We start from the raw sequence: 22,601 nt of genomic DNA, 5'->3' as shown, positions 1-22,601 counted from the left end.
TCCCTATAACCAGTTTAAAAACATCCTGTCGCCCTACCTTCACATTGTAATCCTCTAATACAGAAATAGAATTTTCATATGGTATCGCGGGACTTGGTCAAATACCCGTGATACTTCTTCTGAAACAGCGTCTTTTATACCGTCATCCTTATCATCTGTTGGAACATTTACATTTTGGTCAGGCGAGATTTTGGGTATGGCGATATTTTGGGGCGCGAGATTTTGGCCCGCGAGGTTTTGGGTGGCGAGGTTTTGGGCGGCGAGGTTTTGGCCAGGCGAGGTTTCGGCCTGGCGAGATTTTGGGCGGCGAGGTTTTGGGAGGCGAGGTTTTGGCCAGGCGAGGTTTTGGTCCGCGAGGTTCTGGCCGCGAGGTTTTGTACCCAAACCCCTTCAAACTTAAATGTTACAAAATACGCACTATTCAGAAATAAAAACAATGAGTCCTTACCTTCTCATATTTCCAATTACTATAATAACACCCTACTACAGTATTAAGTAAATATTTTTTTAATATCAAATACATGTCCCTGGGACATCAAAATTACAAAAACGAATATGGAAATATTTATTTCCTGTACTAGGTTGTCACAAAAGGAAAGATTTATATTCCTAAAATATAAAATACTCTTCTTTTAGCAGAATATGCACTCTTATTGCCTTAGAAAATGTTTCTTAAGGGAGAATACACTATACACACGCACATACAAAACAATTTACATCGACTCATCTGCATGCTAGCGATATGTCTTGGTGTTAGGTAAGATGCACTATAGCTAAACAATTTGCCAGATTGTGAACTATTGGCAATTAACATGATAGAGAATATCTGGCATTTTGGATTTATAATGAGGATCAAAAACATCTTAACATTTTAGCCTAAGTGTGTGCATCGCTTAACTGTTAAATGTTTTGAAATTTACATGTTAGTGTTTCTCACATACTGATGTTTTTACTTTATAATACGCATTTTTATTATTATTATTATTATTATTATTATTATTATTATTATTATTATTATTATTAATAATAATAATAATAATAATAATAATAATAATAATAATAATAATAATAATAATAATAATAATAATAATATTTGTATATGAGTGTTGTAAAGCAAACACAATCCTTCTTCGAAAACCTACTGCGGATCTATTCGCTCTTGAAATAATGTTATTCTTTCTCCCACGAGAAGCAAGTAGTTCCTTCTTTGAACTCTTTCTCTTCCTTCTATTCAGCAAGCAGCAGAGCTCAGATTGAGACTTCGTCCTATTTCTCTTCCGCGTCCTCCTTATCACAAGGAGGTAGGAAAAGAAAAGTTTATCAGTCACGAAAAATGTGTGATCACGCACACTGTGCGTAAGGACATGTTTAAAGAGTTGTTCTGTGATAGCAGCGTTCACTAGAAAGAGCCAAGCCAAAACACGTGAACAGAAGGTAACATCAATCATTGTGTCTTACATTGTGTTACCATATGTTTCATGGACATAGATCAGGGTAGCAATCTATGTATCAAAATAACAAAAAAAATATTCGGTCTACCGTCTCATATAGCCTCGCTGCTTAAAGGGATGTTAAACTCAAAATCAATCAATCAATCAATCAATCAATCAATCAATCAATCAATCAATCAATATTCTGTCTTTTCTTATTCGTGTACGGGAGTAAATGTACTGTTTAAAAAAAAAAAAAAAAACAGTTTACTTCGCATTAATTGGGAAGGCAAGTGACATTGTGACTACGTTATAGGGCAGCCTCTGTTTCCGATAAAAAGTGAAATAGATGTTCTTACCTTAATTTTCGTGTGCTGATTTCAAATCTATCTACATTTTTTTTTTTTTTTTTTTTTTGTATCATGTAAGAGTCTTCTACAATATGCAGATAAATTATTTAATGACCTACTTACTGGTAGTGAATATTCAGTATCAATCAAAACATCAAATGTATGTAAAACTCACTACCAACAACAAAATGTAATGAAAGGAGGTATAAGACATTCAAAGAAGCTTGAAATTATTTGAAACTCGCCAAATAAAATGACCTGCTCCGTCATTAGTGGCAAACATACATTGTATCGACTTGCCTTTACGGTTATCAAGCAGGTTATCTCACACTAGGCACCGACAGGAATTGGCAATCATGTACAGCAATCATCGATACTGATACTTCGTTTCTTTCTCTTTAATGTATGGTGTGAAGTCTTTCCCCGTTCTTTGCTCAATATATCTAAGTTTAGTAGAAAGTAGTCAAGATGAGAGTCAGGAAATTTAATCTCAAATTTATGTGACATCCGAGTGCATGCATTTTTGTGAAGCATGGTCTTCACAATCTGTTCGTATCGGTTATGACTGATATTGCGCAAAAAAATTGTTGACAACATCTGTAAACAAGACTGAAGTTCCATGTCGGTCATAATTTTTCTGAACACATAATCTTTAAGGAGATTGTAAATCTGCAGGTTGTCAAAAATGTGTTCCTTAATCTTTGTATTTGACAATAAGGGAAATATTAAAACTAGATATTGGAAACAATGGTCATTTTTGTCCAATGCTTTGCCAAGTTACTTCATTATCCGTACCTTAATATGTAAAGCTACATTGCCACGTTAAATGAACCTTGTAGCTGTCATAAAAAAAAACACCTTTCAACCCTATCTTTCTATTTACTCTTTACATGTTACAACTTCTTGAAGGCAAGGAAGGTTTCTCCACTCATGCAGCACTGCACTCTAGTGGACAAACAGTGAACCTCCTCATTAAAAACGTGTATTTTGGCGAACTTCCCCTCCCTGTCCAAAAGAACCTGTTGTTTCGGAAGCGGCGAAACTTGTTTTTCTTTTATGTCAGCGGGAGGGCGATAGCAGGTAGCAAGCAAGACGTCTCAGAAAGTTGCGCATCGTTCAACTCCTTGCAAGATGGAAAAAATGTTTTATGACCCTATCAAGACTATGTGTACACGGTGAAATATGGTAGGGTTTCAAGATTTTTTTTTTATGACAGCTACAAGTTCTTCTAACGTGACAATGTGGCTTTAGGGAAGTAAGAGAGCATTCTGAGCAACAGTCAATGATGAATGTACTATTGTTTGTTCCTTGAACATTTCATTTGTCTCAGTTCGAAATTATCCAGTGTCTTTAATATTCTCTATTGTTCCATTCGCACAGAAAATATGGAAATTTAGTATTCCCTGCTTCTTTACCCAATAAAACAACACATCCCTTCAGATCAGATATTACCAGGCCCGAAACCAGCCAGAGATTTGTGGGGGTCGTGAATATGTTAGGGGGGCCAAGTCATTAAAAATTCTTATAAATATCTAAATTGTGTTTTTGTATCGAGGGCCACGAAAAGTTTAAAGGGAGCCAGCCCCCCTCTGGTTGCGGGCCTGGATATCACAAATGTTCATTCTATTTGTTTTGTCTAATACAATAGATATAATGTCTATTTTTTTAAGGAATGTCTGGTATAAATGCTAGTAGATTGCAATTGTGCAGAACTCTTTTTATACTATTTCTGCTTAAGTCAACAAATAGACGCCCATGTTTTAGTTCATAGACTTTTCCTAAGTGGCTAATCAAGTTCTTACACTCACATGCGGGTACAAACAAAAATTTTTCAGATTGTTGACGTATTCTCTTCTGATTCTATTCGAGCTTGACATGTTGTTCATGAAGTCTCAACTGAAGAATATACACTCAAACAAGCAAACATACCATGTCTTGACTGAGATACGCTATATAGTGTAACAGTCCGTTGCCATCGGAACAAACGTTACCATGGCAACAATCCTGTCATGTGTCGCCAAAAATTGAAACCCCCAACTACGTCACTCCTCCTACATTCTGGTTATAATTTGTTTTATTGGTCGCCAAGGCAATTGTAATAAGCCTAACGGATTTAAATGATTTATGAAGGTATTAAAGTTTTAAAAGGCAATGGACTTCTGAAATTATATTTTATTTTCTTTTAGTTATATGACCGTGTCCAGAACGGAGGATGAGGACGAGTGGTTTTCAATTTAAAAAGAATGACACGAAATTACCTTTTCTAAGGTCATTTCATGCTATTGTTTGCTTGTAGTATCAGAAATTCGAAGGTAACAGTAAATTGGAACTAGGCCGATTCATGTTCAATTACGCCAAATAATTGAATATGAACCATGACCCTCCTTGGTAAGCTGCGAATTGATATGAATGTACTAACAATATTTCAGAGTGAATGTCTAATAAAATGGTACCGTTAACTTAAATTACCGTATTCATTATATTCTTCTATCATGACGATGCACCACCTCATGTTTTATTCATTAGGCTCTTGATGGTAACTCTGTTAAATGTTGATATTTATGGATTTCCAAGTTTAAAGTAATTCTGTTGACTTGTCATAGATTACTAGTATCACACCAAAACTATCTTATTACATATTCCTAAATTATACTAAACACTAAAGTCAAAAGTCAGGTACTACTCACTACTAATACATGTTGAATCAAATAATTCAATTCCACTAAACATTTTAATACATGAAATATTCATGTTAACATACAGAGAAAGGAAAATATATATTGGAAGAAAAGAAAAAAAAATTGTATAACAGAATATAATAAAATTCGAAAGCAAGATTTTAGAATTTTATCATTCGCAAAACAGATTTAACTAATAAGTTTTAAGAAATCGGTATTACATTTGAGATTATTAAAGTATCCAACACATCGGTAACCAAATTATTAAAACATAAGTGAAATTAATATACATAGATATATTACACATTTTAGAAGTTGCATAGCGTTTGCATATGTGAAATTTAATAAGCATGTCTAGAAAAAAAAAATCTGTTTTTTTTTTTTTTTTTAGCTCCACTATCAGTGTGGCATTACGGTTGGTACTATACGAAGAATAGTTGATAATAAAACGTCCAATAGTGAACCACTTCCTTTAAGATACTTGAAAGGGTTTCAAGTTAGCAAAGTAACGAAAGATAATAAAAACAAAATTCTTGAAGAGGTTAGAAGTAATTAGAACGTTGAGTCTCTTCGCTCACATCCACTTAAATCTTAAATCGTTTGATAAAAAAAAAATCTATATTGGGTCCTATCTCGATTAGATCGTAGTTCAAAATTTCACTAAGAGTACACAGCACACTTTCATAATTGTATATATATATATATATTTCCCTGCTTCTGATCAGCGCTTCAACTGATCTGCTTGAAGGAACCGTATCGGTTTACTCATTTATACGTATTATACCTGAAGAAAATTTGATTTCCACACAGAAATCATAAGTCTCATCCGGGAATAGCATATTTAGTCATTATAAGAAATTTTAAATGATGGATTGTAGTCTAATATTTTACTGCTTCCACTTAACATAACGACCGCAAAACTTATTAGATCAGGATATATATATTTTTGGGACAGCTTCTTAACTTTGATTTCACTAAGTTGGAAAGATATAATTTGGTATTCCTGAGTGCTTGGTTTAGACTGTTACTATATTACTTGCCACCACTGATTTTTGAAATCACTATTTCACTGAGAAGTTGATGCATAATTATGTCTCTCCACCCAATTTACAAAATTTTAACAGTATTGAATGTTACGTATACACAAATATCGTACTACGAAATGTATTAAAATCAGCAAATATATTTTAAAAAAAAAAGTCAAACAAAATATGGCTAGCACCCCAGATGGCAATTCGAATAATGTACTGGTAGGTTGGGACTCGACGAAAATCATGTAGAATCGGTAAATACAGGGTTAACTTTACATTTCTTTACTTATTTCAAACATTTCGTAATGATTAATCATATATGTTTCATCGTAACGTTATAAGTCCCTGTAATCATATAATATATACATCATAATTCAATTTTATTTTTCAACCCTTTTCCACTGCATACAACATATTTATATAGAATGCCCTGTGGCGCTAGGAAGCTTTACTTCATTATATACGTTACAAAATTACTTTGGGTGAACAAAATTATTAAAACAAGGCTACTTCAAAATTAGGTATATGAATAAAAGGAAAAGAAAAAAAAACATAGTATTTGTAAGATCAATAATTTTCTCTAAATACATTCAAATGTATCGACAACTGTAACAAATAGGAGGAGAAAAAAAAATCAGGTGGTATATTGTGATTCTTCCTATACAGAATGGGTATTTGCACTCAGCTCAACAAGGAAATACGATGTCAGTTAAGTTATATCGCAAGAAACCGGAAAGGAAAAAAAAAAAGAAACACGTGTATTGAAATGTTAATCTGCCACTGAATAACTCAGCTCGCCATAATCCAGACACACGACCGAAGAAGGTAGCAGATAGGCCCAAAACGTAATCATTGAGTATAATATATATTCTGTGTACAATACAAACCAATGTAGAAACAGTTTAAAAAAAAATGTTAACGACCACTACGAATTGACGCTCAAACTTTATATAGATATATTAACATGTTTAGGGAAAATAGGGGAATATTAAAATTAAGAGATAGGTTAGAACAAGAAAAAGTCAGGAGTCAAAAGAGATTCAGGCAAAGTTAGTTAGTTGAGAGTAAACGAAACTGCGAGTCGTTCTCTTTTTTCTCAAAAAAAAAAAAAACTTAGCAACTATTTTAAATGCCAAATATATTTTCCCCTACTCCAAAAATATCGCTAGCGTAAATTTAGACAATTTCCCAACTCGCAGTCCTCGTTAATCATCAACACATGCATAAGTTTCAGGGTATGAAGAAGAAGTAAGAAATGGACATTGTTAGTTTCCCACGCTAAAAAAAAAACATTTAAACATTCGCTAAATATCCAAACTATTTCATAAACTCCGAACGAATACCGCCCCCAAATATCGGGCGGATTGAAATGTCCCGACATGACCGCTGGAATTGCTGTGTCCTAGCATGGAAAACCAAGAGAAAACACCCTAGGCGTTACCCTTAGGTTCCCCGCGCTCTAGTCGCTGTAATCTGCCAGAAACGTCCATGTCGGTTACGGCCGACTGCATCGGAAGGTTGGGTTTGCCTGTTTAATTTTGGAATGTTCTAAAAAAAAAAAAAAAAATCGTGGTAGTTTTAAATGTCCGTAGAAGACAGGAAAATAGTAAAGCACTGACTCCAATCTAAGAAAATAATAAGAAATAATAATGATAATAATTCAAAATTCCGACATTTTGGGAAGGAAAACTGCCAAAAATCCCAAAATGAGCTCACAAAGACATGCTCGCTACAGACATGCGCCGCGTTTCTAGAACGTAAGAGGAAAAGGGAGCGGCGTGTTATCTTATGGTAGTGGTAAGTCAATAATAAAGTTTGAACATCATCTCTATCGATTTTCTCCTTGCATGTAACAGATTCCAAAAGTACGAAAACGAAATCGCGGAAAAACAACAAATTTGCATCCTCCCAAATCAACACACACACATACATACAACACGTTGTCTACTGCACGCCAGAAGCACACCACGCAAGTCAGCCGCTTGGAATAATGTTTGAACGTCGGAATAAAATATTTCTTCGCCGTTCGTCAGAGTATAAAACTTAAGTGTAGACCATAACTTTCATAAAACAGTTTTAGTTGACCATCCACATTAGTGAAATGAATGTCATGCACTTGTGCCTAAAGGAAGTGGTAGGGTAAAAAAAAAAAATCCATATACATGAAGTGTATATACCGATGAAACCTACTTTGACACTATATCTGAACAATTGGCAGTTGTTTCATTAAGAAAGTTCACTATTATGCTGTTGGTTCCTACCTAAAGTATAAATTTCCTTCACTGCAACTTCTTACCTAATTCAACCAAATAACCTTCCTTTCCCAACGCGTACCGAATTGTTCAATTTTGTCAGCAACAAATACAGTTAGTGCAAGACGCCGAAATATCACACGCACTCATCATTACGCATGTACTTCCATTAACCGTGGCCTATACTCAAAATACCATGGGGTCTTTATCAATATTCTTATAAATTATCATTGGTGTTGGGCCCGAGAGTCTCTCACTTGTCAATAAAACATTTATATTTATATTTATTTATTTATATTATTATTACATTACGTTACGGCCACAACACGGTCAAACACGTTTTGACTTTTTTTTTTTTTTACACCTATAGACCGCCACGAAACTATACTCTTATTTTTTTTTTTAATGTGAATAAATGTTAGCCAGGTAAGTGACATGGCTAGCATTTACAACACGAAAACACATTCTCACTTTTCTGCAGTCTTGAAATAACTGGATTTGCTTGCAATAATTGGGTAATACTCTTTCTTACCCTTTCTTAAATTAATAACGAATTTAAATTTCTACATGAAATTACCAACAGCATATCAAGATTAAAACTTCATATTTAAAATAACCCAAGACCACTCTTTTTTTTTGTTGAAGCGTATAACTGCATATTAGCAGCTACTTATCAAACTCGCCGCAGGAGTTTGGTGAAAATTGTTCTATTGAAACAAAACACTAACATTGAGCGAAGGGTAACAGATGGCACCCTAGTCGACACAGTAGACAACGATAATGCATCCCTTGCACCTGACAATAAAATTTGCACTTTCATACGTATATTTTCAATACATGGATGTCATGGACTAAATTAAATTTTACGAAAATTATCGAAAAACACTCGCGGCATAATTATTTTAGTCTTGAAATTATTTAAAAGAAATGAGGTTAAACAAAACAAATAAATAATAAGTAAATACTCTAATCAATACTACATATCATGGACCTGACCTTGACCTTTACTACGACTAAATCACACAATACATTAACTAAAATCAACAATTATATATTTCCGGTGTGATACTTAACTACGGTGGAACTCTTGCCTATTGTGGATTGTTAAATTTTATGTTTTGATATAGGTCGATTTGCAAAGCAATGGTCAATTTCTACACCGACTGGAGGGGAATATTGATAACAATGGTTATAAAATCACATATTACAAGTTTAAGACATCTGCAGAGATCAGTCAAGGATCTCTGGCAGATGCTTCGCCGAAAGAACTACATTTTTGTACCCTGGTGGGCCACCCTTACTTAACTTGACATTATGTTATTGTTTACGACACAGAATTTCCAGGGGGCTGCCATGATAAAAGAAAAAAACAATACTACGTTTTATATAAGAAACGACAAAATGTTACTTTTATTGGGTGAACATACCTACAATAACTTTTCACTATTTCTTTTCACTGCTGAAAATTCTGGATTTATAATTTAAGAATGGATGGTTCCAGTCACTGCAAACATGGCTGCCCACATGACTATTGTTGTCGTTACTTTCGATTGTTAGTTTGTTACTAAATCTTCAAAGTTTTGATGTCGGAATTTCACTTAATTATTATTGTTTCCTACCTCTGTTAATCTTCTGTAATAGTCGTTGAGATGGAGCAGTAAGAATATATATTTTTATTCAATTTATTTCCTCACATTAGTTGGCCCTCCTGTGCTCACAAAGGTTCTTCAAGATTAGACGCTAACATCACAGATTTAGCGGTCTTTGTACACTAGCATCCAATGGTTTAAAGGCAAAATGCCAATAGGACCTATAACAATCGAGTTAGAGATGGAAGCGAACTACAGGAAACCGTTCTAGTGCATCTCATTGGATGAGATGGTCCCTATCTTTACAAATTATTTTCCTTCCTTCCCGTGATTTATATTATTTGTTTATAGTCATTTATTTTACTTAAATAGAAATTTTAATGTCGAAACTAAAGAGATGAGAGTATAATAACGTGGTCATTAAAGAAGCAGTGGCGGAGAAAGAATTTAAAAAGGGGAATAAATATATTTTAATTTTAATTAAAATTTAACAGGAATATAGAAAAATACATGTATAATTGTAATAATATTTTAGATTATTACAATTTCTCCACCTCGACGCGAGAAAAATTTGATTTTGATAAAAAGCAAATTTTTCTAAATTGACTACGATTATTTGAGCTCTAATAGGGAAATAACCATGATCGTGAATTAAGATAATGTGAAGCATACTAAATTACTACTTAGTACTGGTAGGTCAGTGGTCTTATGATAGCGTTAATTAGAGTAGTCTTTCAACAATTCTTCGTATTTCTCCTGTGTGCAATTGAATAATTTTAAATTGTGGAAATTTTGAGTACCGATACTTACTCCTTTAAGTGTATGTAGAACAGCGCAATTCTTCAGTATTTTGTGGACTAAGTATGGGCCGGTATATACTAACATCCATTTAGCAGCTTCATGTTTTATGACAGATGACAATGGGTGGGTTTTTAGCATGACTAATTGTTTTTCTTTTAACGTAAATCCAGTGCAAATTTCATTGTTACTCTTATTTGTATCACTAGATACCAGAATTAACTTTAGACTATTTTCGATGGGTTCTAGGTCTCTTGGTCATTTTCCCGGGTCACTATTCGCAACTCATTCTCTGAACGACTATTGTTATTATTACTATTACTATTGTTGTTCCTATGATCTATGGTATTAGTGTATCCACCTCTACCACGTCTACTATTACCGCGTCTGTTAACAGCTCTAGGATACTCACTGTTATCAACATTTTGATTAGAATTTGGCCTGTTATACGGCTGATGAGAAATTGGTCTATATCTGTTAAACCATCTCGGTCCACCATTCTGGTGTCCCGACTCAAACGCGCGAGGGTATCTATAACCTGTTTGAGTGTAACTCAGGAAGTCAGTCTGGCAGCTCGTGTTAACGTGTGTTCGTACAGGATTGTTCGGTTTCACGTGTCTAGCAAAGTACTTCCTTGGGGGAGGTCGATTATCGAGTCCATATCGCGACGCTCCGGACAACGCACCGATTCGTGCGACGAGTTCATTCACGTCCTGGCATAAATGAGCTGCAATGGCTCTGGATTCTTCGGGCGGAAGACACCCAATTACAATGTCAATAATTTCGGCATTGCTTGGTTCATTAGTGATACTATAATAGCGTTCTATAATATTCCAGGAGAAATCGAGCAACGACGCATACTTTGTTTTATCGTATCGTGTAGATTGCAACGCTTTCTTCTGTGCGCGTTCAATCTGGTCATTGCAATAAGTATCTTTAAACAGCACCAGAAAATCAGAGTACGTTCGCATTCTGTGCCGATTCGCCTGCATCCATGCAGCCGCATACGACGACAGACAACGCTCCGCAGTTTGTAATTTCTCGTAATCAGTGAACGGATACATATCCATACACTGTTGCAACCGTTTTAGAAAAGTTTTTGGAATACCAGATGAAGTGTTGCCATCGAACTTAGGAAATCGATCAATGTCTCCCATTTTTACTTTAGTACTCATGTACGTTTGCATGGGTGCATGCACATTCGGTACTGACGTGTAATTATTGAATATAGGCGTTGGAATAGGATACTGAGCCGAACGAGTAGTACTAATACCGCTCGTCCACGGATACCCGGCAGAAACAACACAGCCAACCCCAGAAGGATACGCCCCGCGATCCGATCCGACACCACCCACGGCCGAACCTCCGGACCATGAGGGAGCCAGACCACTCAGCGGCAAATTCAACTTAAATGGAGACGAATGAGGAATATTTAAACTGGGTACTGTGCTGGTTACAGTACTAAACTGTGGAAGTGTATTTACAACTGTATTCGTTATGGAAGAGCTTATCACTGGCATTGGTAATTTGATAGTTCCTTTGGACGTAGACTCTTCCAAAATAGTGCTCAAAGGAATACGCGGACAAGCCGGTTCAGAAACTTGCTTAACGAAAGTGTCCGTTCCTACAGTAGGCTCTGGGTTTAGTGGCCTACTGATATTACTGATTGACTGTTCATCGCACTTATTCCGCAGCACGGTCAACTGACTCCGTATTTTCTCGTTGATCTCACTTACAGAGTCCATTTTTACCTTCAATTCTGTAAGAGCCTCTTTGTTCAAATTTACCTGCAAATCTAATTTTTGAATCTTACCTGGGACCGAGTGTGAAACTACTTCTACATCACGTACACGTTTTTCCAATTGGGAAGTTTCATTTTTAACTTCCAGGATTACACTATCTAGTCTTTTTACCTCGCTCCTAAGTTCACCCTGTATTTCCAATTTCATGTTTCTCATGTCCTCAGTCAATCGGTTCACCGAATTACCCAATTCTTTTCTCAAATCCATCATTTCTACCTTATTTTCATCGAACCCTTTCTTCATTTCCTTATTCATCTTATTCATTTCGGATTTTAGCATTTCATTTATCGCTGCCAACATCGTTTGCATGTCGACAGGTGACTGGCTTGAATTTCCGACGGTGTCACCGTCTTCTGAATTCCCATTTCCGTCTTTACCGTTTACCAGCTCTATCTCATTTCGAGTAGATTCGGCAGTTACTTTACCCAATTCAAAGTCTGCGTCTACTTGTTCAGACGTTTTCATTAATTCTGAGCTATGATCAGGGAGCTTTTCCCTACATTTGGGACATGTCCAGTTGGAATCTTTTGCCAATTGTTCCTCCCTTTCCTCCGTATCGGAGTATTGTAAACATTGGAAGTGGTACCAATTGGGACATTTGGTACATTCTACTTTCCTTTGGGGTTCTTCATATGTTTGGTTGCACTGGCAACACAAAGTATTCGAGGAGTCTCCACCCCCCACTATATTATTCGAATTTGCCATGTTATCGTTAAACATTTACACACAGAAAATAACTTACAAATAAACACAAAATATACACACCAAATATAAACTTAATTTTTCGAATAGGCCCTTCGGGTTAAATATAGTTCTTCGGCGTTATTTACTTACTTTTACTTCCTCCACTTTTAAATTATTGTTGCTTATTAACCACCCTTAAAACAAAACAATGAGGTGTTGCTAGCGGTTCTATCAACTTGAAGGTTTGCTTTCAAATCATGGACTAATCTGATGTAAGCAGATAATATGTGCTCAATGATATTTTCATCACTATAGCTACGAGTCTTAAGACACGGAAGCCAAAAGTTGAAATACATTGTCTAGTCACTGACTTATCCGAAAACTGCCGTAGTGTTTTTAGTAACTTGGTTACTATGGTGACACTTGTCCTGTCACTTGGGCGCCAAAAATTGTAACAGTCCGTTGCCATCGGAACAAACGTTACCATGGCAACAATCCTGTCATGTGTCGCCAAAAATTGAAACCCCCAACTACGTCACTCCTCCTACATTCTGGTTATAATTTGTTTTATTGGTCGCCAAGGCAATTGTAATAAGCCTAACGGATTTAAATGATTTATGAAGGTATTAAAGTTTTAAAAGGCAATGGACTTCTGAAATTATATTTTATTTTCTTTTAGTTATATGACCGTGTCCAGAACGGAGGATGAGGACGAGTGGTTTTCAATTTAAAAAGAATGACACGAAATTACCTTTTCTAAGGTCATTTCATGCTATTGTTTGCTTGTAGTATCAGAAATTCGAAGGTAACAGTAAATTGGAACTAGGCCGATTCATGTTCAATTACGCCAAATAATTGAATATGAACCATGACCCTCCTTGGTAAGCTGCGAATTGATATGAATGTACTAACAATATTTCAGAGTGAATGTCTAATAAAATGGTACCGTTAACTTAAATTACCGTATTCATTATATTCTTCTATCATGACGATGCACCACCTCATGTTTTATTCATTAGGCTCTTGATGGTAACTCTGTTAAATGTTGATATTTATGGATTTCCAAGTTTAAAGTAATTCTGTTGACTTGTCATAGATTACTAGTATCACACCAAAACTATCTTATTACATATTCCTAAATTATACTAAACACTAAAGTCAAAAGTCAGGTACTACTCACTACTAATACATGTTGAATCAAATAATTCAATTCCACTAAACATTTTAATACATGAAATATTCATGTTAACATACAGAGAAAGGAAAATATATATTGGAAGAAAAGAAAAAAAAATTGTATAACAGAATATAATAAAATTCGAAAGCAAGATTTTAGAATTTTATCATTCGCAAAACAGATTTAACTAATAAGTTTTAAGAAATCGGTATTACATTTGAGATTATTAAAGTATCCAACACATCGGTAACCAAATTATTAAAACATAAGTGAAATTAATATACATAGATATATTACACATTTTAGAAGTTGCATAGCGTTTGCATATGTGAAATTTAATAAGCATGTCTAGAAAAAAAAAATCTGTTTTTTTTTTTTTTTTTTAGCTCCACTATCAGTGTGGCATTACGGTTGGTACTATACGAAGAATAGTTGATAATAAAACGTCCAATAGTGAACCACTTCCTTTAAGATACTTGAAAGGGTTTCAAGTTAGCAAAGTAACGAAAGATAATAAAAACAAAATTCTTGAAGAGGTTAGAAGTAATTAGAACGTTGAGTCTCTTCGCTCACATCCACTTAAATCTTAAATCGTTTGATAAAAAAAAAATCTATATTGGGTCCTATCTCGATTAGATCGTAGTTCAAAATTTCACTAAGAGTACACAGCACACTTTCATAATTGTATATATATATATATATTTCCCTGCTTCTGATCAGCGCTTCAACTGATCTGCTTGAAGGAACCGTATCGGTTTACTCATTTATACGTATTATACCTGAAGAAAATTTGATTTCCACACAGAAATCATAAGTCTCATCCGGGAATAGCATATTTAGTCATTATAAGAAATTTTAAATGATGGATTGTAGTCTAATATTTTACTGCTTCCACTTAACATAACGACCGCAAAACTTATTAGATCAGGATATATATATTTTTGGGACAGCTTCTTAACTTTGATTTCACTAAGTTGGAAAGATATAATTTGGTATTCCTGAGTGCTTGGTTTAGACTGTTACTATATTACTTGCCACCACTGATTTTTGAAATCACTATTTCACTGAGAAGTTGATGCATAATTATGTCTCTCCACCCAATTTACAAAATTTTAACAGTATTGAATGTTACGTATACACAAATATCGTACTACGAAATGTATTAAAATCAGCAAATATATTTTAAAAAAAAAAGTCAAACAAAATATGGCTAGCACCCCAGATGGCAATTCGAATAATGTACTGGTAGGTTGGGACTCGACGAAAATCATGTAGAATCGGTAAATACAGGGTTAACTTTACATTTCTTTACTTATTTCAAACATTTCGTAATGATTAATCATATATGTTTCATCGTAACGTTATAAGTCCCTGTAATCATATAATATATACATCATAATTCAATTTTATTTTTCAACCCTTTTCCACTGCATACAACATATTTATATAGAATGCCCTGTGGCGCTAGGAAGCTTTACTTCATTATATACGTTACAAAATTACTTTGGGTGAACAAAATTATTAAAACAAGGCTACTTCAAAATTAGGTATATGAATAAAAGGAAAAGAAAAAAAAACATAGTATTTGTAAGATCAATAATTTTCTCTAAATACATTCAAATGTATCGACAACTGTAACAAATAGGAGGAGAAAAAAAAATCAGGTGGTATATTGTGATTCTTCCTATACAGAATGGGTATTTGCACTCAGCTCAACAAGGAAATACGATGTCAGTTAAGTTATATCGCAAGAAACCGGAAAGGAAAAAAAAAAAGAAACACGTGTATTGAAATGTTAATCTGCCACTGAATAACTCAGCTCGCCATAATCCAGACACACGACCGAAGAAGGTAGCAGATAGGCCCAAAACGTAATCATTGAGTATAATATATATTCTGTGTACAATACAAACCAATGTAGAAACAGTTTAAAAAAAAAATGTTAACGACCACTACGAATTGACGCTCAAACTTTATATAGATATATTAACATGTTTAGGGAAAATAGGGGAATATTAAAATTAAGAGATAGGTTAGAACAAGAAAAAGTCAGGAGTCAAAAGAGATTCAGGCAAAGTTAGTTAGTTGAGAGTAAACGAAACTGCGAGTCGTTCTCTTTTTTCTCAAAAAAAAAAAAAACTTAGCAACTATTTTAAATGCCAAATATATTTTCCCCTACTCCAAAAATATCGCTAGCGTAAATTTAGACAATTTCCCAACTCGCAGTCCTCGTTAATCATCAACACATGCATAAGTTTCAGGGTATGAAGAAGAAGTAAGAAATGGACATTGTTAGTTTCCCACGCTAAAAAAAAACATTTAAACATTCGCTAAATATCCAAACTATTTCATAAACTCCGAACGAATACCGCCCCCAAATATCGGGCGGATTGAAATGTCCCGACATGACCGCTGGAATTGCTGTGTCCTAGCATGGAAAACCAAGAGAAAACACCCTAGGCGTTACCCTTAGGTTCCCCGCGCTCTAGTCGCTGTAATCTGCCAGAAACGTCCATGTCGGTTACGGCCGACTGCATCGGAAGGTTGGGTTTGCCTGTTTAATTTTGGAATGTTCTAAAAAAAAAAAAAAAAATCGTGGTAGTTTTAAATGTCCGTAGAAGACAGGAAAATAGTAAAGCACTGACTCCAATCTAAGAAAATAATAAGAAATAATAATGATAATAATTCAAAATTCCGACATTTTGGGAAGGAAAACTGCCAAAAATCCCAAAATGAGCTCACAAAGACATGCTCGCTACAGACATGCGCCGCGTTTCTAGAACGTAAGAGGAAAAGGGAGCGGCGTGTTATCTTATGGTAGTGGTAAGTCAATAATAAAGTTTGAACATCATCTCTATCGATTTTCTCCTTGCATGTAACAGATTCCAAAAGTACGAAAACGAAATCGCGGAAAAACAACAAATTTGCATCCTCCCAAATCAACACACACACATACATACAACACGTTGTCTACTGCACGCCAGAAGCACACCACGCAAGTCAGCCGCTTGGAATAATGTTTGAACGTCGGAATAAAATATTTCTTCGCCGTTCGTCAGAGTATAAAACTTAAGTGTAGACCATAACTTTCATAAAACAGTTTTAGTTGACCATCCACATTAGTGAAATGAATGTCATGCACTTGTGCCTAAAGGAAGTGGTAGGGTAAAAAAAAAAAATCCATATACATGAAGTGTATATACCGATGAAACCTACTTTGACACTATATCTGAACAATTGGCAGTTGTTTCATTAAGAAAGTTCACTATTATGCTGTTGGTTCCTACCTAAAGTATAAATTTCCTTCACTGCAACTTCTTACCTAATTCAACCAAATAACCTTCCTTTCCCAACGCGTACCGAATTGTTCAATTTTGTCAGCAACAAATACAGTTAGTGCAAGACGCCGAAATATCACACGCACTCATCATTACGCATGTACTTCCATTAACCGTGGCCTATACTCAAAATACCATGGGGTCTTTATCAATATTCTTATAAATTATCATTGGTGTTGGGCCCGAGAGTCTCTCACTTGTCAATAAAACATTTATATTTATATTTATTTATTTATATTATTATTACATTACGTTACGGCCACAACACGGTCAAACACGTTTTGACTTTTTTTTTTTTTTACACCTATAGACCGCCACGAAACTATACTCTTATTTTTTTTTTAATGTGAATAAATGTTAGCCAGGTAAGTGACATGGCTAGCATTTACAACACGAAAACACATTCTCACTTTTCTGCAGTCTTGAAATAACTGGATTTGCTTGCAATAATTGGGTAATACTCTTTCTTACCCTTTCTTAAATTAATAACGAATTTAAATTTCTACATGAAATTACCAACAGCATATCAAGATTAAAACTTCATATTTAAAATAACCCAAGACCACTCTTTTTTTTTGTTGAAGCGTATAACTGCATATTAGCAGCTACTTATCAAACTCGCCGCAGGAGTTTGGTGAAAATTGTTCTATTGAAACAAAACACTAACATTGAGCGAAGGGTAACAGATGGCACCCTAGTCGACACAGTAGACAACGATAATGCATCCCTTGCACCTGACAATAAAATTTGCACTTTCATACGTATATTTTCAATACATGGATGTCATGGACTAAATTAAATTTTACGAAAATTATCGAAAAACACTCGCGGCATAATTATTTTAGTCTTGAAATTATTTAAAAGAAATGAGGTTAAACAAAACAAATAAATAATAAGTAAATACTCTAATCAATACTACATATCATGGACCTGACCTTGACCTTTACTACGACTAAATCACACAATACATTAACTAAAATCAACAATTATATATTTCCGGTGTGATACTTAACTACGGTGGAACTCTTGCCTATTGTGGATTGTTAAATTTTATGTTTTGATATAGGTCGATTTGCAAAGCAATGGTCAATTTCTACACCGACTGGAGGGGAATATTGATAACAATGGTTATAAAATCACATATTACAAGTTTAAGACATCTGCAGAGATCAGTCAAGGATCTCTGGCAGATGCTTCGCCGAAAGAACTACATTTTTGTACCCTGGTGGGCCACCCTTACTTAACTTGACATTATGTTATTGTTTACGACACAGAATTTCCAGGGGGCTGCCATGATAAAAGAAAAAAACAATACTACGTTTTATATAAGAAACGACAAAATGTTACTTTTATTGGGTGAACATACCTACAATAACTTTTCACTATTTCTTTTCACTGCTGAAAATTCTGGATTTATAATTTAAGAATGGATGGTTCCAGTCACTGCAAACATGGCTGCCCACATGACTATTGTTGTCGTTACTTTCGATTGTTAGTTTGTTACTAAATCTTCAAAGTTTTGATGTCGGAATTTCACTTAATTATTATTGTTTCCTACCTCTGTTAATCTTCTGTAATAGTCGTTGAGATGGAGCAGTAAGAATATATATTTTTATTCAATTTATTTCCTCACATTAGTTGGCCCTCCTGTGCTCACAAAGGTTCTTCAAGATTAGACGCTAACATCACAGATTTAGCGGTCTTTGTACACTAGCATCCAATGGTTTAAAGGCAAAATGCCAATAGGACCTATAACAATCGAGTTAGAGATGGAAGCGAACTACAGGAAACCGTTCTAGTGCATCTCATTGGATGAGATGGTCCCTATCTTTACAAATTATTTTCCTTCCTTCCCGTGATTTATATTATTTGTTTATAGTCATTTATTTTACTTAAATAGAAATTTTAATGTCGAAACTAAAGAGATGAGAGTATAATAACGTGGTCATTAAAGAAGCAGTGGCGGAGAAAGAATTTAAAAAGGGGAATAAATATATTTTAATTTTAATTAAAATTTAACAGGAATATAGAAAAATACATGTATAATTGTAATAATATTTTAGATTATTACAATAGTAAATGACACAACAATTTTCTCAAGGACTCTATATGAAGGTCGAAGTGGTAAGGGTACTGCTATCGCAGAAAAACAAAATAAGTATGTGGTTCTAGCTTTAGCTTCCAATGATAATGAATTTAAATTCATAAAGTAATATGTTACAATAAAAACACATTTTGAAATGTTTAAGTGTTTAAAAATTTATTCTGCAGGTGTTGATGAAAGCAGAACTTCTAATACAACATATGCTATATAGTGCGTAAGTCAGGGATGCAAATAAGCAGCAAAATTTTACTAGACCCCCTCCCCCCCAAAAAAACTACTAGCCCACATCCCACAATAAAAATCATTTACTTACCTTTGAAATAAGTAATGGTGATATTAAAAACTCGCCCGCACCGATGAACCATTCGCCCGGGGCGAGTGGCCGAGTGATTATTTGCATCCCTGGTATAAGTGCATCGATTCTACAAATTCTGTATGTCATAGAACAAAAGAAGTAACTATTTTGAGATCAGAGCATAAATTTGCTGCAGAATCTTTGCACGTCTGTATTATTTATTGGAAAATCTCTAATAGTTATTATATGATTAAGTCAATGATGCCTCAGTATTATTCATTATACATATTTTTTCAATTGGTATTAAATGGTAGTGATTGTAGACTTTTTTGTGTTTCGAAATTAAAAGTAGTAAAGTCTATCATTTGATGCCAAATTTTTGTTAGCAAATTCTGAAATACAATTTTCATTCTTCCAGATAAAGAAGTCAATGATGCTTAAAAATATCCTTTTGTTATTTGGTATTCTGTTCCTCATTGCTGCAGTTCAGAGCATGTTTATACTTGCTACGACCATCAGAAATCAGAATCTAATATATGCTTGTAGTACTATTACTGAAACGTACTTTCAGAATTCAACAATATTCATTTTCTCTGAAGAAGAAGACGAAGAAGAAGAAGAAGATTTATCACAAACTATTATGTCCTGCACCAAGAACTACATGATCCCAATCTTAAGAATTAATAATAAATCATTCCTTCGACATAACTTCTACGGATTGTTTTCCGAAATTGGAAACGTGAACTATATGTTTGTTCTCCAAGACCCGTGGAACATTCAATATCACTGGAAGATATTTTCAGCACTTAGATATTATCGTCACCCTTTAAAAGTTATGGTAATGTTCATTACTAGAACTTACACTACACAAGATCTTCAAATGATTTTCCATGTAATGTTAAGAGAAAATATGATTGATGCCATTGTTGTAGCCCCCTTGTCCTTAGACCTTGAAGTTGAAAGCTGCTTGGAAAATGATAATGGGTACAGTATATTGGTATACACCTGCTACCCTTACACTGAAAACCACTGTAAATCTGCTTCTCAGGTAGTTGTTTTGGATCTATGGAAATCCAACAAATTTGTAAAAGAAACTGAGCTATTTCCGTCGAAAATACGTAACTTGCATAAATGTCCGTTACTTGTAACAACATCTGCAAGGCTTCCTGACTACTATTATGCGGAAGATGAAAATGGAGAAAGAAAATTTACAGGAATGATTTACAATTTGCTCAAGAGTTTTGAACTTCGTTTAAATGCAACATTAAATGTTGGAGACCCTTACAGAACAAGTGATTCTTTAGGTTGGATATATCCTAATGGTACTTTTGTAGGGGATTTTAAGTACATATATGCTGGCATTTATGAAGGTGGTTTCAAATCCATGAATCTGTTACAAACCGTATATTTCGATACAATAGTTTATCCAAATTTTGTTTATATTGTGTGGGTTATTCCTAATCCTAAGGACTATCCTCATTGGATGACCATATTTTTCCCGTTTCAGCCTCTTCCGTGGATCTCAGTATTGTTATCCTTTGTTTCTGTTGTCTTTGTTTTCCAGACTTACTATGTCACAAGTGTTTTCGGCAATGATTTTTCTGCTCAACATACTATATTGTATAATTTATGTATTCTATTAGGTATATCTGTATCAGTTCCTCCTCCTACCAAAATGTTCCTAAGAGCAATATTCATCTTTTGGGTCCTAATATCTTTAGTTATTAGCACTGCTTATCAGACGTCACTGTTTAGTTTCGTTACCAAACCTAAGAAATACCCTCCTCTTTATACAAGCGGAGACATATTCAATTCTGGAATAGTTTTTGGTGGTAAATCCTTCATTCGAGAAGTTTTCAAGTATGGATTCGATGAATTGTCAAATTTTATTTATCTTAAATATACGGAAGGTACACATGAAGAAATGATGATGGAACGTGTTTCCGAGAAAGGAGATTTTGTACTTGTGTCATTACGATTCTCGGCAGAGTTGTATGCAATGAAATTCCACGATGCGTATGGGCAACCGTTGTTCCACATGGGCAGAGATCCAATATTCTGGAGTCCAATAGGAAACTATTTACGTCGAGGCTCTCCTTTCACAAAGTCTTTAAATAAAATCACTAATGTGTGCTTCGAGTCTGGTTTATTTGTCAAATGGAAGCAAGACTGTTCCTTTCATTATCGAAGAGCAGCAGGATTAGTTCTAAAATACCATGAAAAACAATCAAATGTTGCTATCTCGTTCAGCAATATTATGGGAGCGTTTGTGCTACTAATAACAGGACTTTTGGGTGCAATTTCAGTGTTTATGATTGAAGTATTCCACGGTTTATGGTACAAAAAACAAGAAGCAAATTCAGTTATGGTTTCTGAGTAGATGTTTATGTGTGTTCACTTATTGCGTGTTGTAACCATTAATTGACCTACTGATTAACAATAATACAGGTCATTTACAGATAGAATGCCTTTGTATGTATAATCCATCCAAATACACTTTCGCTGATCCAGCCTCTTAGTCATCTGTTTGTCAAAACGATTTTCTTTTTCGTTCTTTATTTGTTACTTCCTAGAAAAATGAATGACAAGGACATATATTGTGTTAATTCCTATCGTTTTGAATCAAATTTGGCATAGTGGTGGATAGTGACCATGGTGGCATCATCTTTCCCTCTAGACACTTTGAATTGTACTGTAAGTCAAGTAATATAAAACTTCTTTTCAGTACACAAATAAATAGTTGCCCCCCCCAAAAAAAATCTCTGCCCCTCCATTTTCTCTCTCCCCCAACAAATTAAGGCTGGCGTCGTCATTGGTGGTAGATTTTGACTTGCTGAATAAATTTGTTCAATATTATGATGTGTAGATCTTTGGTTCCTAAGTTATACGTAAAACGAAGACAAATGAAGGATAATATTTCTACGAATATGCTTGATAAAGCATATCTCCACGAGCATCTTCAATAAAACAAAGAAAACTTAGTGATATGTTTCAAAACGCCCATTCTGGGTACATAATTCAAAATTTTGCGTGCTGTACCTTGTGCTGTATTGTATAGGTATTACGCTTAATT

The 22,601-nt window shown here is 34.6% G+C and overlaps 2 protein-coding genes across 2 annotated transcripts in view; one reads left to right on the top strand and one right to left on the bottom strand.

Moving 5' to 3' along the window:
* The window catches only part of LOC145694555 (phosphoenolpyruvate phosphomutase-like), a 300,696-nt gene that overhangs the window by 259,319 nt on the left and 18,776 nt on the right, over window positions 1-22,601 (bottom strand). The gene's annotated exons all lie outside the window — the stretch shown is intronic.
* Window positions 20,439-21,908, top strand: LOC145660788 (uncharacterized). The gene has a single exon (XM_081726195.1). The coding sequence runs from the start codon at window positions 20,439-20,441 to the stop codon at window positions 21,906-21,908; it is 1,470 nt and encodes a 489-aa protein (XP_081582321.1).

The sequence above is a fragment of the Thermobia domestica genome, chromosome 9 (genome assembly GCF_964235325.1).
Source record: "Thermobia domestica chromosome 9, izTheDome1.hap1.1, whole genome shotgun sequence".
Taxonomy (NCBI): Eukaryota; Metazoa; Arthropoda; class Insecta; order Zygentoma; family Lepismatidae; genus Thermobia; species Thermobia domestica.
Note: the sequence above shows the minus strand (reverse complement) of the source record. Positions and strands in the feature narration are given on the sequence as shown.